At 37.1% G+C, this 16130-nt stretch overlaps 1 protein-coding gene across 1 annotated transcript; it reads right to left on the bottom strand.

Moving 5' to 3' along the window:
• Window positions 1–1611: 1611 nt before the first annotated feature.
• On the bottom strand, window positions 1612–15171 carry ALiX (programmed cell death 6-interacting protein-like protein AliX). Its single transcript, XM_089846578.1, has 16 exons — window positions 14649–15171; window positions 14504–14558; window positions 13355–13418; window positions 12151–12284; window positions 11913–12066; window positions 10018–10127; window positions 9265–9441; window positions 7905–8067; window positions 7124–7247; window positions 6096–6273; window positions 4931–5303; window positions 4026–4174; window positions 3575–3709; window positions 3148–3325; window positions 2693–2989; window positions 1612–1995 (listed from the first exon to the last, which is right to left on the bottom strand). The coding sequence occupies exons 1-16, from the start codon at window positions 14852–14854 to the stop codon at window positions 1913–1915; spliced, it is 2580 nt and encodes an 859-aa protein (XP_089702704.1). The 5' UTR covers window positions 14855–15171; the 3' UTR covers window positions 1612–1912.
• Window positions 15172–16130: the final 959 nt, after the last annotated feature.

Below are 16130 nucleotides of genomic sequence, written 5' to 3'. Positions count from 1 at the left end.
GCGATTTCCACTGACTGCTCGCGGAGCACTCCCATGGAGCCATATAAATGGGAGAAGTAGTTCTCGGCTTCGTTAAAGACTGTTTTTGCTAAATCAGGGTCTCATATATTTATTGCTCCATGGGAGCGCTCCGAGAGCAGTAAGTGGGATTCGCCATAATTTGTGCCTCGTGTGATCCACTCTTATGAAGATGTACAGACCCTCGTCCAACCTCAACCGGCTTGAAGCATGGACCTCACGTAACGGTCTCTCTTTTAACAGCCAAAAGTCCTTGTTGCTAACCATTCACCGTACGAAAGCTGATGAAGACTTACCCTCTCCATACTACCTTAGTGGCCAAAATATACGTCGGGTAAACGAATGTCGGGATTTTGGTGTGCAAGTTCCCCATAACCCTAAATTCGACACCCTTATTACAAGGACATGTAGTCGCGCCAATGGGCTACTCGCGACCATCAAAGCCAATTTTCCTAATCTCTCCCACCGATTTCTTACGCGTCTTTTTAACTGCTATGTTCGTCGTTCGTCCGACCCTTGAATTTGGGTGCCAACTCTGGAACCCCTCCTCTAGTGGTGATTTAAAACTCCTTAACGACGTGCATGGTCGGGCTTCAAAAATTCCAAAGTCTCTACGCAACTTACCTCGCGAAAGCACTCACTTCCCTCGGTTGGGCCCCCTGTCCAGTCGGCGCACCTACATGGATCTAATCAGCCTCTTTCGTGTCCTCCACTCCTCCGATCAGACCTACTTTGTCTCCCCCCTTCACACGCACTATACCCGTGGCCACGGTCGCCAACTCTTTCTCCCACCATCCCGCAAAGACCGACTAAAGCACTCTTTATTCAGGACAACTATTCCCGTTTGGAACTCCCTGATGAAGTAGTTTCCCTAGGTTCGATTGCCCAATTAAAACTGACTATCAAAAACGTTTTAAGTCTTTAGTTTATCCCCTTGAATCTGGAGCTTAAGGCTTTGTATGAAGCCCTAGCTCGTCATGCAAAACGGAGCAAAAAAAAAAATACTAACAAAAGTGAATAGGCTACTACCATACTACGTAGTAGCCTATTCACTGTTGGTACTAATATTCGGTCTTTGAGTATACGTTGGAGTATAGCATTTTTAACACTTATCATAAACAGCAATAAAAACCGGTTTTCTTTTGGATCTTTTAAACCTGCCATTTAAATTAATCTGTTAACCGGAAACAGGCTTTTTTTCGGGAGGTTTACATCCCTAAACTAAACCTTTCTCTAGAACCCGCGGTGTTACTTTTGGCTTGCTTTTGGGCTCAGTTTCTGGCAAGGGGGAGAAGAAGGAAGGAGGTGACGTTAACGGCGGAGGGCTGAACATATTCCCAAAAGTCGTGATGTGCAATTTTCAGTTCTTCGTCGTCTGCAACGGCTCGGGGAGGGGAGGGGGGCGGCTCAGCCGTTGCAGTACTTTGTGAAGGTTGGTAAGAAATTTCCTTTCCACTTCATGAAAGGGTTGGATATTCATTAAGTAGCGAAAAATGAACAGAAACATCAAAATAGTCTTAATTTTAATTATGTCGCTTAATGTTTGTATTTACAGTATCAGCAATTAATGAAACAAAAATGATTACAAATAAATCAAGGAATAGAAATATTTGTAGAATTTTAATCTTTTTAAAAAGAAATTACACAATCATTTAAACATTTGACCAAAAGAAACCTAACGAATAAATATTTTTCGCCGGAAATAAAATTTCACTCAATTTGACCATTCGAAATTAATGAATTCATAAAATAAAGATTAAATATGAAAGTTTCTATTAACTATAACATTGTAATAAAAAGCTAAGATATTTTTGGATTCGTTTTTAATTTGTAATCGCTGATAAACGGGAAAATTTTGGGTGTAGAAATTTTTTTCATTAACTCCTGTAAATTTTTAACGCCACTGTTGTTGCGGGTAGCCACCATAATAATTAGGTGGTGCCTGAGGATACTGCATGTAAGGGTTGAAACCTTGACCTGAAAAAAAGCAATTAAAATTATTCTTTTTTTTTAATTTTCTGAATTTTTTTATGGAATAGACCATTTTCAAAAGTCGGAGTAAAATAAAGTCTGGGGATGGACCGAAGCCCTATATAATGTCTTTGGATCCACAGACGAATGTTGAGTTTCAACCCTATATCAAGGAGACGTTACTGCCCCCCTCCCCCCATAGATTAACTAACGCTAGGGATTGTTCACTAACCGTTTTTCCCATGTAATGCTATCGCCAACTGCATGTTCCGAATTATTCCTTGATTCCCCTCTTCATTCCCCCAATTTATTGGACCAAAACGGATGTAGATATAGCGCCATCTCTCGCCAAAAAATAAATCGTTTTTGCCCAATTTAGGCAGTGTTTCAATTTTGACGTCATAGGACACGTGATATTTGGTCCAATTTTCTTATAACTTCCTGTTAGGGATAGTAGCTGCTGCTAGGAGGCGTTTGGAACATGCATGCTTTATCTTTTTGGGGGAACGAACGATCCCTAGGGTTAGTTAATCCATGCTCCCCCATTTGAAAAGGGTCTATTTGTTATCGGATTTGACTAAACTGCGTGGTTGATATCAATAGGTTAAGAGGTTAAGCTGGCCGATAAGTTATCGCTTGCTTTATAACTAATGACGGTAACATTTTAGCTTGACCACTTGGTTTTTTCTCATTATATACATACCTGGTTGCTGATACTGCTGTTGTTGCATTGGAGGTTGTTGGGGTTGTTGCTGTTGTTGTTGCATAGGTGGTTGTCCGTAGGGGTTGTAACCCGAGGGCATGGGAACAGGTGGGTATTGCGGATACTGTTGATAGTGAACTGGATACGGAAGTTGACCAGCTAATTGAGGCGCTGGAGCTCCGGGATAAGCGTAATTGGGTGGCGCTGATGTTGGAGGCGCAGCTGGTGCCGGATAGTTAGGTGTGGCTTGAGGAGCAGAAGATGGCGGAGGTGGTCTACTCGGTGTGGGTTTCTTGGCTGAATTTAATTAGTCTTAGATTAGTTCTCTCACAATGTTAGGCAAACCACGTAAATACCCTAAAGGTGCACTGCCTTATCCTCAATATTCCGAACATGTAGCATTACCTCACACTTGATACGCAATACGTATGATTATTAAAAGAAAATCGCCATACCGGCTGGATTGAGAGCTTCATGATGAGTAGGGGCCGGTGGTGCTGGCTTAGGTGGCTGATTAGCAATACTCTGTTGCAGTTCTCGATGCAATTCTTCCTTTTCAGTTTTTCGGGCAAAACAGAAATCCGAAATTTTGTTTTGATGGCTAAGGAGCAGTTCCGTCAAGTCACTGTAAAACTGAAATACAAAATTTAGTTTTAGAATAGCGTGTCTCATAAATGAACCAGTTTAGAAAGATGCATATATTGTTAGACCCGCAGTCCTATAATTCCTATAATATTCCGAATTTTTGGACCTACTCTATACTCTCCTATAATTTCATTTCGTATCCTTTATAACTCTATATTTTAAGCCTAGCCTATAATGCGATTTAATTGGCACTCTGTAAAAAAATTAATCTAAATTAAGTATTGATTAATGGCATACCTTTGTTCCCTCCTTCAAATTTTCAACCAGTTCAATAAAGACGTTATGGGCTGCGGCCAAATCTCTCAACATGGCTTCTCTTTCGGCCGCATTACCAGACGCGTTCTTCTCTTGACAAAATTCCGAGTTCAATCTCTGGAGAGAATAAAACACTATTGTTAAATATAAACATAACAATAAGAAAATGTAGGTTGAGGCAATCCTGGTGGCGATATTTGCTATGGAACCAATTCAAGAACAAGAACTTCAAAACAAGGTAAGTTAAACTTATAATTCTCATACTAAGAGGTGGAACCAATTTTTTCAATTTATTAGCGCCCTCTACTGGCTATATATACTTTTAAATATAGTATATATATATATATATATGTGTGTGTATCATCATGCATTATAAACTTATGATACTAGTCAGCCTGTGTTTGATGGTTTTAGGTTTATAATACCAACATACTTGAATTTCTGCTAGAAGCCTTTCTTGTTGCGAGCAGTTATCCCTAACACGCTTTTGTAAGGGCCCATATGTTTCACCTAAATATTCAACAGATAGGGCAGCTTCGTTTATGGCACCGTCAGCCGATAGTGCTGATAAGAATTGACTCTCTAGAACAAAGCAAAACATGAATAAAAAAATTATCAACAAAAAAGTTTCTATTTTCCCCCACTAGGGTTTTCACGAAATTTCTATCTTGAAAATCCCTGACTTTTCCAGCTTATCCCTGACCAAATTTAGCCCACTTCATGATGACACTTGGCCCATATATAGCATTGCTCAAACCATGGTTTGACATATAAAAACGAAATCCCCGACTTTTTAGGAAGAAACTTTAAATCCCCGACTTTTCCCACTCATTTTCCAAATCCCCGATTTTTCCCACTCATTTTCCAAATCCCCGACTTTTCCCACTAATTTTCCAAATCCCCGACTTTTCCCACTAATTTTCCAAATCCGACTTTTCCCACTAATTTTCCAAATCCCCGACTTTTCCCACTAATTTTCCAAATCCCCGACTTTTCCCACTAATATTCCAAATCCCCGACTTTTCCCACTAATATTCCAAATCCCCGACTTTTCCCACTAATATTCCAAATCCCCGACTTTTCCAACTCATTTTCCAAATCCCCGACTTTTCCCACTCATTTTCCAAATCCCCGACTTTTCCCACTCATTTTCCAAATCCCCGACTTTTCCCACTCATTTTCCGAACCCCCGACTTTTCCCACTCATTTTCCAAATCCCCGACTCTTCCCACTCATTTTCCAAATCCCTGACCTATCCAGGTTTTCCAGATTCCGTACGAACCCTGTCCACAAGCAATTGAAATTTTAGAAACTATCAAAAACTAGGCTAAAACTTACTCATATCAGTCGCGGCGCTTTTGAACTCTACTTCAAGAGATTCTCGTTCATTCTTGAGCTGTTCCACTTCCGTCATGAGACGTTTCAGTTCCTCAACGCAGGACGAGAGGACAACTGGACTTCCAGATGGAAGGGCCGCCTGCAACTCTTCCATCGGTTTGCTTAGTAAGGCAATCTTGTCTTTGTGGTGGTTAAATTTTTGTTGAACAATTTGGTCAGCATTTACGGCAGTATTAATTTTCCTTCTATATTCGGCGCTAACTGCTTTTAAAGGAGCGTTCAGTTTGTCCGATGGAGTTCGTCTCCACCTTTCTTTAAACTGTTCTCTCAGGTGCTTGTCAGCTTCTTCTTCGTCAAGTAACAACCGATCCGACTGTAACATATGACGAACATAAATTCTACTTAGGGTTGGTACTGGTGGTCAATGTGAACGCACTTTCTTTAATATTTTGTAACAAATTTTTGGGTGGCTCAAATTCCTTTTAAAAGGGCTCAATTTGTAGATTGAATTGGTTCGGACGAAATTTTTGTATTGAAAATCATTTACTTTTCCAGGTTATCTCTGACCAAATTTTAGCAATATCCCTGGGACCATTTTAAGGGGTTTACCAGAGTCCATTTCATAATTACACCTGGCCCATATTTATCATTGCTCAAAGCATGGTTTGCTATACCAAACGAAACCCCTGACTTTTCACGGAAAAAACTTCAAATCCTTGATTTACCCCTGACTTTTTCCCCATTTTCCAAATCCCTGACTTATCCAGGTTCCATACGAACCCTGTCGAATCGAGGATTACAATAAAAAAAGTCCGAATATTGTAGGAACTTAGCAACTTAAGTTTATGCCAATTTTAATTAAGTAATGCAATACCATTAGGGAGTAAGGTTTTTTTTAGAGTTACAATAATCCCACGATAACAAACCTTTTACCATTAAATGAAAAAAAAAAAAAAAAACCAGTCAAAATCGCAAATGTTTCAAGGTAACTTAGAATAAGTTTTCAAGCTATTTTACTAAAAAAATAAAACATAATAGTGGCGTAAACAATCTAGCCTTAATTTGATAAATAATATTTTCATAATTCATCGCCTCCCGACACGATTTCACGTAATTTGTGAACAGCCCCTAGATGTCGCTGTCTTAATAACGGTAGCGCTCTTACCTCATCCAAAATTTCTTTATTCCTAGTTAGCAAAGATGGTAGTTCTTGAATCAAGGAAATGACAGTTTGAATTCCTCCTTGTTGATTGATTTCATCAGCTTTTTCTCTGAGAGATTGTGGCAAAGAATTACCCGTTGTATCTTCGAGTGCCGCTGGAAGATTCAACGATGCTAATATCCTAAAAACAGAGATAAAATATCGTTCAGCGATAAAATATATCTGCATTAACACAGAAATTAAAGTATGTCCCGACTATTTCCTGCGCCTTTTCCCTGATCATTTCCTGCGCGTTTTCCCTGACCATTTCCTGCGCCTTTTCCCTGACCATTTCCTGCGCCTTTTCCCTGACCATTTCCTGCGCCTTTTCCCTGACCATTTCCTGCGCCTTTTCCCTGACTATTTCCTGCGCCTTTTCCCCTGACCATTTCCTGCGCCTTTTCCCCTGACCATTTCCTGCGCGTTTCCCCTGACCATTTCCTGCGCCTTTTTCCCCTGACCATTTCCTGCGCCTTTTTCCCCTGACCATTTCCTGCGCCTTTTTCCCCTGACCATTTCCTGCGCCTTTTCCCCTGACCATTTCCTGCGCGTTTTGCCTGACCATTTCCTGCGCGTTTTGCCTGACCATTTCCTGCGCGTTTTCCCTGACCATTTCCTGCGCGTTTTCCCTGACCATTTCCTGCGCGTTTTCCCTGACCATTTCCTGCGCGTTTTCCCTGACCATTTCCTGCGCGTTTTCCCTGATCATTTCCTGTACTTATTCCCCTGACCATTTTAGAAGGTCAAAAATTGTCAATGTGAAGTATATTTTTAAGCACAATATTCTTATAAATTAACTACCCATGGCACATTTATTGTAATGTTGAAAATATTTCAATTTTCATAAACCAAGAAATTTCCACCTTTTTGCAAAATTTCCCAACTTTTAGTAAAATGTTTTAAATTCCCATAAAATTCTCTTAAGTTTATGAAAAAAAAAATAATAAAAAAAAATGTCTCATTCTCTAAAGTGGCAACTAAGTTCAACTCACCCATTAAGAACTTGAGTTGCGTCTCTTAATTTAGCAATTTCACCATTGACTATCTCGGATTTGCGAAGTTCGTAGGTTTGCAAAGCTTGTTGAACTGCTATGGGTAGGAGTGCACCAAAAAGGTCTAAAAATAGAAATAAGATTGGTCTAAAAATTTTAAAACGAGAATTTAAAGGGAATGAGAACCTTCGTTTGAAAAACCTCTGATTTATATAACAAAAGATAGAATTAATTTCTGCGAATTCAAAAATATCAAGCTTTTAATTCTCCCATTTCTGCTGCTTATTTGGCCGCAATATGCATTTAAAAATGCTTCATATGAAATTATTTCAAATCCTCTTTTTAAGAAAGGCTAAAACGTTTCCCCGTACTATGACGTCACAGATATTATTTTTCACGTGAGATGGTGCCACTCTCTCCGCTATCAGACCCAGAGTTTAGACTGGCGAGAAGCTCGAGACGCCTATACCTCGTGCGTATAGGATTCCCGCGCTTTTTTCCCCCTCACGTCATAGTGATGTCATCAAACGTGCGAACAAGCTCGACAAGACAAAATTGTTGAAATATCGAAACTGAGTTTTCGTGATTTTTCAATGGATTTTAAAAATAGAAACTTGGTTCAATTATATTAAAAACTTGATATTTTGAAAGTAGAGACTCGAAAATGTAACATTACATAATACCACTTTCGTGGTAAAATATGATATGAAATTGTAAATTCGCATACCCTTCCGCTAAAGGTCCCCCCCCCCCCATAATTGAGTGATAAAAGGGTAAATACCTTGAGAATTGCTGCTGAATTTTTCAGGCAGAGGAATTGGTTTAGCAAGTGGAGCCTTGCCAATAGGAGCAACATTTTTGATGTCAGGTATTCTAGCGTGGTATATAAAATCATTGTCCTTTTTGGCTTCATCGTAATTTCTAGTGATTTTATTCATGTAATCCTAAAAATTTAAGGGCCACAGTTTAAAACTAATGATTGGAGTTATTTATGGATGGACCCTTAAATTTAAATAAGATAATGAAATATAATGATAATTAAATAAAATTGCTAGATTTTGAATGACGCGAGCTGCCCTCTGTCGTCACCTTTGAAAATGATAAGGCCTAATGTCTTCTAACGAAACTTAAATTCAGGTATGATACCTTAAAATAACGGCCTTTTTCTAAACATTAAAACATTAAAAAAAAAATTAATAATCTCTTATTTCAAAATAATTAGCATTTAATTAGGCTTAAAAAAAGGACTACTGCGCCACACGCCATTGATTTAGTGAGTGGCGTTTGCTAGCCCGAACCACTTACCCCTACGGGATTGGTTGAATTCTAACAGGTAGGTAGGGGTAAGTGGTTCTATTTAGCAGACGCCACTAAACCAATGACAACACAGCAGTCCACATTTTTAAGACTAATTAAATGCTAATTATTTCGTAATAAGAGATCACTTATTTTTGATTTAACATTTTTCCTATTATATTTAGAAAAAGCCCGTTCTTTTAAGGTATAATGTCACGTTACCTGAACTTTTCCTTTAAAGGGAGGGTGAAGTGGAAAATCAAGTGATTTTCTATCGATTCTTCTACTAACTATAAGACCATTCTGCATAGTCAAACATTCAGGAAATACTTATGAATGATTTTAAATTTCAAATTAGGTTCAGACTTTAAGGATAATTTTAAACAAGGACTGCCGACCAATCGCGTAATGCCCTGAATTTTTATTAACAAAATTCTCGTGGCACGCTCCATGTCTCGCGCCACGATTGTGACATCACGCGCAAATTTTATCAAATCTCGTGATAAATTTCATTCAACACGGAACGTGCCACGGGAATTTTGTTAACAAGAAGGCAGGGCGTTACGCGATTGGTCGGGAGTCCTTGTTTAAAATTATCCTTAAAATCTGAACCTAATTTGAATTTTTAAATCATTCGGAGCTGGTATTTCCTGAATGTTTGACTGTGCAGACTGGTCCTATAATTAGTAGAATAATCGATAAAAAATCACTTGATTTTCCACTTCACCCTCCCTTTAATATATTGATACATGGTTACCTACAATTTGAACAATTAATTGTTATTCTAAATTAACTTTCCAATAAAAATAATAATTCAACTTTCCTTTGAAAATGTAATAATTTACCTTGAAACCAAAGGTATAGCCAGCTCTTTGTTCGGCAATTTTAATCGTATCAAGCGCGCATTGTAATCGACACAATTCCTCTCCCACGTCTTTGGCGCTCTTGCACACTAGAGATTGATGGTACTGCGCAATTGCGTTAAAAGCTCCTTGTTTACCAGCAACCGTCGACAACCAATCCTAAATAGAGTATACAAACATGACACTGGTTGTCTATGTCTATTTGGTTCTTTATAAAACCGCAGACTGATGCGGAAAACGCTGCTTCAAAAATAATCTCAAATCTTACACTCGCATACCTTTCTAAAAAAACTACTAATACAGCAATAGCGCCATCATGTGACAGCGAAATGACGTTGACGAATAAATAGTCAAATTACAACGTCACAGTTTTTAAAAAATCCGCAATGGCGCTTCATATCATTCCATTTTTAATTTGGTTTTAAATAGGGACTTGGCAATAGTACGTCATGCAACGTCACGCTACCTTCCACTAGTGCTAAAAAACATACAAGGAGGAGGGGCTTATATAGCTTTCATTATGTTAAAAAAACCTACCATAATGGCGCTGGGGGCGGAGTTAAGCCTGAATTGCCAAGTCCCTATTTATAATTAACTAAAATTAATCAAAACTCACAAACTACTATCAAATTTTAGACCCTCATATCATGGAATTTGATTTAAAATTAACATTAAAAAGTGGGCGTGGTCCTTTCCTCTAAATTTGATTCAATGATTAAGTTAATTAAGGTATACCTTTTCCCAAAGTAACTTGACACTTTCTTTCTGCATTAGCTTCAGGGCATCAGTGTACAATTCGTCGCATTGCGAAGCAACTTTGGCAATTATAGCATCCTTCATTTTATCTTAAAAAAATAAATTAAGGCAATGTGCAATGTGTTAATTATCATTCACTAACAGTTCGATTAAAAAATGAACACGTGTTTGTGAAGTATGTTTTTTAAAGAAAAAGTTCAGCAGGGTTCATACAACTTTTGGAAAACAAATTTCCCTGAGATTTCCAGGCTTTTCCTAATATACAGGGCCAGAAATAAGCACAGGACACTGGACATTGTCCAATAAAATTTTAAAATGTCCCATAAATGATCACTGTACATTGTCCAATAAAATTTTAAAATGTCCCATAAATGATCACTGTACATTGTCCAATAAAATTTTAAAATGTCCCATAAATGATCACTGTACATTTTGACCAATAAATTTTCCTTAGCTTTGAATTTTGATGGTTTGACTATGAAGATGCGACAGTATTTTTGCTCACTCCAGTGGACAATGTCCTATAATTTTTCCAGTCAAAGGGGACGTCACTGGACACATGTCCTATAAGAATATTTTCTTATTTCCGGCCCTGCATATACTTCCCTGATTTTTCCCGTGTAGAGAGCAAATGGTAACGAAGGAGGGGGGGGGCAAATATGACTATAACATAATCAAAGGACATCCCCGTATCACCAGTAGAACCAGAGTTATGAGCCTTCAAAGTATAGTGTAATGTTAATCCTATGGAGGATCTGTTATATTGAACATTTTGCTTAATTACTCGGCCCCTGTTTGACGCAAATTTCCCTGATTTCCCTGAATTTTACTAAAAATTCTAAATTTCCCTGAATTTTACTAAAAATTCAAAATTTCCCTGAATTTTACTAAAAATTCTAAAATTTCCCTGAATTTTACTAAAAATTCTAAATTTCCCTGAATTTTACTAAAAATTCTAAATTTCCCAGAATTTTACTAAAAATTCAAAATTTCCCTGAATTTTACTAAAAATTCAAAATTTCCCTGAATTTTACTAAAAATTCTAAATTTCCCTGAATTTTACTAAAAATTCTAAATTTCCCTGAATTTTACTAAAAATTCTAAATTTCCCTGAATTTTACTAATAATTCGAAAATTTCCCTGAATTTTACTAAAAATTCTAAATTTCCCTGAATTTTACTAAAAATTCTAAATTTCCCTGAATTTTACTAAAAATTCTAAATTTCCCTGAATTTTACCAGAAGTATATAATACTTCTCTTCGAGAGAAGTGTACCACAAAGCGGGGTTAGTGTAACGTCACTCTTCCCAACATCGGAACATTTGGAGCAAGGTTACTAAACCGAATCACATACACGATAAATAGTTCCCTCATCATTACTCTATTAGCGTTTAAATATTTGGCAAGACGCGCTTGTGCATTTTGTCCCACGTCATGACGAGGTTTGTGGGATGATTTCTGGGGATTTAGTGCCAAACAACTATAGAATTCACCTTACGGTGCGATGCCCATTTGTAGTTTGATGAGCGGGAAAGCAAACTAAAAGGGTGAGCCTGGGAAGAATAACGTTACATAACTAAAGCATTAAGAGGATACAGAGTGGCATCCTTCTTCTATTATCCCCTTCTGATTTTACTAAAAATTCTAAATTTCCCTGAATTTTACTAAAAATTCTAAATTTCCCAGAATTTTACTAAAAATTCTAAATTTCCCTAAATTCTCCCTGAGATTTTTGTCAACTATTTATTTCCCTGATTTTTCCAGGTTTTCCCTGTTTTCCAGGTTTGTATGAACCCTGTTCAGGTAACATAACATCATTTTCCAGGTATTAATCCCAAAACTAGGGGTAAACCTTGAACTACTTTTAAACTTACCAGCGGAAGCTTTATGGAAGTAACTTTCTTGAGCTTGAGCCAACATCAGAGACTGCAAAGCGCTTAACGTATCTGGGTGAAGATCGGGTGTGGGATCTTGTTGTAAACTGGACATAACGTTGTTTTTCAAATGGTGAAAAATACCACTGGCTTGCTACAAAACAAAACAGGTCAGCAATCAATGAATTAGGCTTAATATTACTTATCTATTTTCAAGCATTTGATCTAACTAACTCACTTGAAAATATTTCGCAGCTGATTTTAAGGACTCGTCATTACCAATCTCAGCTCCTTGACTAGCGGCAATTTGCGTTTGCATCGCCGCAATATTAAAGAGAATACAAGTTTTCTCAAAAGCAATAGATGAAATTGCTAGAAAACAAAATTATGCCGAATTTAGTTAACAAGCAGACAGGGCCGGCGTTACGCGATTGGTCAGAGGTGCTAATTTGAAAATAGCTAAAAAACCACATCTCATTTGAATTTAAAAATTTGGAGGTATTTCCTGGATGTTCCACTATTCAGATTGGACTTATAATTAGAACAAGCGATAAAAAAATCACTTCATTTTTTCAATGTTCTTGAGAAAAACTTGATTTGCGTCAACTTAACTTGACAATTTACTTTGTTGCCAATGAAAACTAGTTTCAAAATAGGGGCTTGGCATTTCAGGCTTAACTCCGCCCCCAGCGCCATTATGGTATGTTTTTTTAACAGAATAGGGACTTGGCAGTACTACGTCACGCAACGTCAGGCTACCTTCCACTAGTGCTAAAAAACATACCAGGAGGAGGGGCTTATATAGCTTTCATTCTGTTAAAAAAACATACCATAATGGCGCTGGGGGCGGAGTTAAGCCCGAATTGCCAAGTCCCTATGAAAGCTATATAAGCCCCTCCTCCTGGTATGTTTTTTAGCACTAGTGGAAGGTAGCCTGACGTTGCATGACGTAGTACTGCCAAGTCCCTATTGTAGAAGTATATGTTTATAAGATATGTTCCATGAGTATGACACTCGTAATGCTAGAGACTTACAGCTCGAGCTAGTTCAAGAATGACAATTGAGAATTGACTACACTCTGTTAATTTTTTAGTCTGCACTAAGCCTTTGACAGCGCTTCACCAGGCGTCGCTTTACGAGAATCTGTGAGCTACGTAACTTCATGACAAGCTCCAGTTTGTAACCAGTGAAATACTTATGTACAATATATCTTATGAATTTATGGTAGAAGCAATAAACCCCTGGCGGGCGATGGTGAGCCAATAGGTATAGAGTGCTTTCAGTTGTGACGTCAGAGCCAAAATTAAACGTCACGAGCCTGCCTTTGGAATGGGCGGCCATGACAGTTACCGTTCTTTCTTTATGGGAAAATAGCATGCGTGACGTCACACTGGCGCTTCTGATAGCACTCTGTAAACAACCTAAAAGGATAATTAACTTACACAAACTACTGTAACCACCAAACAAAGATCCTTTATCAAAAGCGTCCCTCCATTTAAAAGATATCTATAAGAAACAACATACATTATATTCCTTTAAAAGAGCACACTGCTCCGCCAAAATAGCCTTGTTTCTTAAAGCAAAACTAAAGGCTCCAAAGGCAGGAACCAATCAGAACTCGTTAAAACACGAAAGTGGAGCTAAACTAGCTAAGCCTTTGCTAAGCTTTGCAGGCCTGAGAAGTTCATCTCTCGACCAATGAGATAGAATATATGTATTAAACCTAGAGTCACAATGTGAAATCTCGAGATCGACGTTTCGCGATACATTTTTTATCGAGCGTGAATCTTTATCAAATACGGGTGGCGCCACCTATTAATCACTGGAAGAAATTTTTTTATTACCGTCTGCTGCTATAATGTGTGTAACAAGCTGTCAAGATAGTTTTTTAAACGTGTTAAATAAAATACGAGAGTTAAATAATAAAAAATCTAGTCCTTTTTAATCTAATAAATAGATGTAATAAAAATAATAACGATGTTTCTGATTGCAAATAAGCAATAAGTAAAAGTTTTAATTAGTTCCGTTAGAGGCTCACAGATGGCGCTGTTATGTTTTGATAACCGTGCTTAATAAAAGCAATGTGTTTCGCGGAAAGCCGATTTGAATTGTAACTCTATCTATCTCATTGCTCTTGACAGTCGACAGTCGACTATGGGAGCATTTAGTGGCATTTGGGCTAAACTTTACATTAGCTCACACATTCAAAATACAGTTTTTTATATAAATATTATTTATTCAAGGTTAATTATAGGATAATTTGTTAAAATTAAGGTGCGGAAATTAATTAAAATATATATTTTCCATGTTTTTCTATATTTTACCCTTCATATTATAGGTTAGGTTAGGTTATATTTTTAGATATTTTATGGTATTTGGTGGCTAGGAAGAAGGAACCGGTCAGGTGGTTTTTCTGCCGCGACTTAAATGTAATTAATTATCATATAATTAACCTCCAAGAAATGATATTTATTGGAAAAACTAGGTGTATTTAGAATGCGCGAGCTAAAGTAAAGTTTTAACGGCATTTGTTTAAACAAAAACCACATCGGAGACTTGCTTTAAGAGGCTTGAAAAATTGCAAAACTAACCTGAATATCGCTTGGCGGACATTTCATTTCCAGAGCACATAATTGATCATAATATCTAAAAATACAACAACATACAAGTTATCAATTCACAACTCAGGACGAAAAAAAAAAAATGTTACTAGAAAATAGTAATGTTAAAACTTACCTAAACATGACTTCTAAGGAACTTTCATGCTTGTCTAAAGTACGCCATGTAGAATTCATACGTAGTTTATTTAGTTCGACTAAGGCATCATTACAATCTATAGGTTCATCAGCTGAACTATAATACGAACTAATGAAATTTTTAAGAGGTTTGACAATATCTAGTTCCGAAGTTTTCTTCAATGGTATAGCGATAAACGTCGCCATTCTTTCGGTTTTCAGGAATTTATATAATTAAACTGGCAGATGGTTTTTGTATATTATATTTATGGTTAAATTTTACTCTAATTTAATTTTATTTAAATCTAATACTTTAGGGTTTTTCCTTCTCAACAATTTTAAAATAAATTTTAAACCTTGTATTGTCTTTAAAGTAACTTCAAGAGAATGGGGTGTATCGGAAAATTAGTTAAAATAAATCGAGCTACGCGAGACTAACGTCATTATCCCAAAATATTGAGAAATCACGATTATGACTCAAAATATGCTGAATGCAGAATGACGTGAAGAACGGGTTCAGTGCATTGACAAAAGATACCAGATTGTCAAATAGTACGGCAATTTTGAAAACAAAAATTTGGATTATTAAAGCACTGCACGCACTCCAAAATTTGGCCTTAACCCGTGATAAGGCACTAGTCAATGCATTTGACATTTCAATTGTCTAGTAAAAGAAAAGCCCTGACTAGAGACTACTGAAAGAAATAAAAATGTGGAATTCCCTTTTGACTAGTAAAAGAATTGTCTTTACTACTAAAGAAATCTAAATCCAGGGGCTAACTAGTCAACTTGACTGATGAAAAAAATATCGTTATGTACAGCCCTGGTCAGGTCTTGTGACTTGCGGTTACGCCCGGCGGGCCGGCGGACCGCTCCCTTACCTTTGCGGCTGCTCCACCATCAGTGTCTTATCCCAATCCTAGTACCCCTGAATATTGGTAGAATGATTTAAAAATAGGGCTGTGCAAATTATTTGAATGTATTCAACCAAATAATTACATTATTTATTCAAATAGTTGCCACTGTAAGAGGATGATAAGTCTATATTTACAGTATTATCTGGAAGGATCTGACATCCATATTATTCTGGGGGGAACAAACGTCATCTATGATTCACGTATTGATAATATTGCGCAATGAAAAGACTAAACACGAGAAAAATTGAGATTATTTCAAATTAGACTAAGCTTCTAATATAAAAACTATCATTTTATTTTAATTATAATGATAGCAAGTATTTATAAGTGAAAGAAATCTTTTGAAAAAAAGTGATTTAGAGTTAAAAATAATGTAAGCTTTTAACTTTTTTATTTTAATTTTTAAAGATAGGTGTAGCGCTTAAAGTGTTCTCTAAGGAAAATCACCAACTGATGTTTTTTTAAAAAATCAGAAAATTTCAATTATTTGATAGGCCTATTCGACGAATTAGTTTAAAAAGTCCTATTCTCAGTATGATTCGCACAGCCCTAGACAAGAATGCCGC

Source organism: Phalangium opilio, unplaced genomic scaffold (genome assembly GCF_054372755.1).
Source record: "Phalangium opilio isolate 3A_F unplaced genomic scaffold, DU_Popi_V2 ptg000009l_1, whole genome shotgun sequence".
NCBI lineage: Eukaryota > Metazoa > Arthropoda > Arachnida > Opiliones > Phalangiidae > Phalangium > Phalangium opilio.
Note: the sequence above shows the minus strand (reverse complement) of the source record. Positions and strands in the feature narration are given on the sequence as shown.

Coding starts and splice junctions, on each gene's coding strand:
- ALiX (XM_089846578.1), bottom strand. CDS start 14,854: ATGGCGACGTTTATCGCTATACCATTGAAGAAAACTTCGGAACTAGAT. Junction 6,274..7,123: donor GCAACTCAAGTTCTTAATGG/GTGAGTTGAACT, acceptor CTCTGTTTTTAG/GATATTAGCATCGTTGAATC. Junction 2,990..3,147: donor TGAAGCTCTCAATCCAGCCG/GTATGGCGATTT, acceptor AATTAAATTCAG/CCAAGAAACCCACACCGAGT.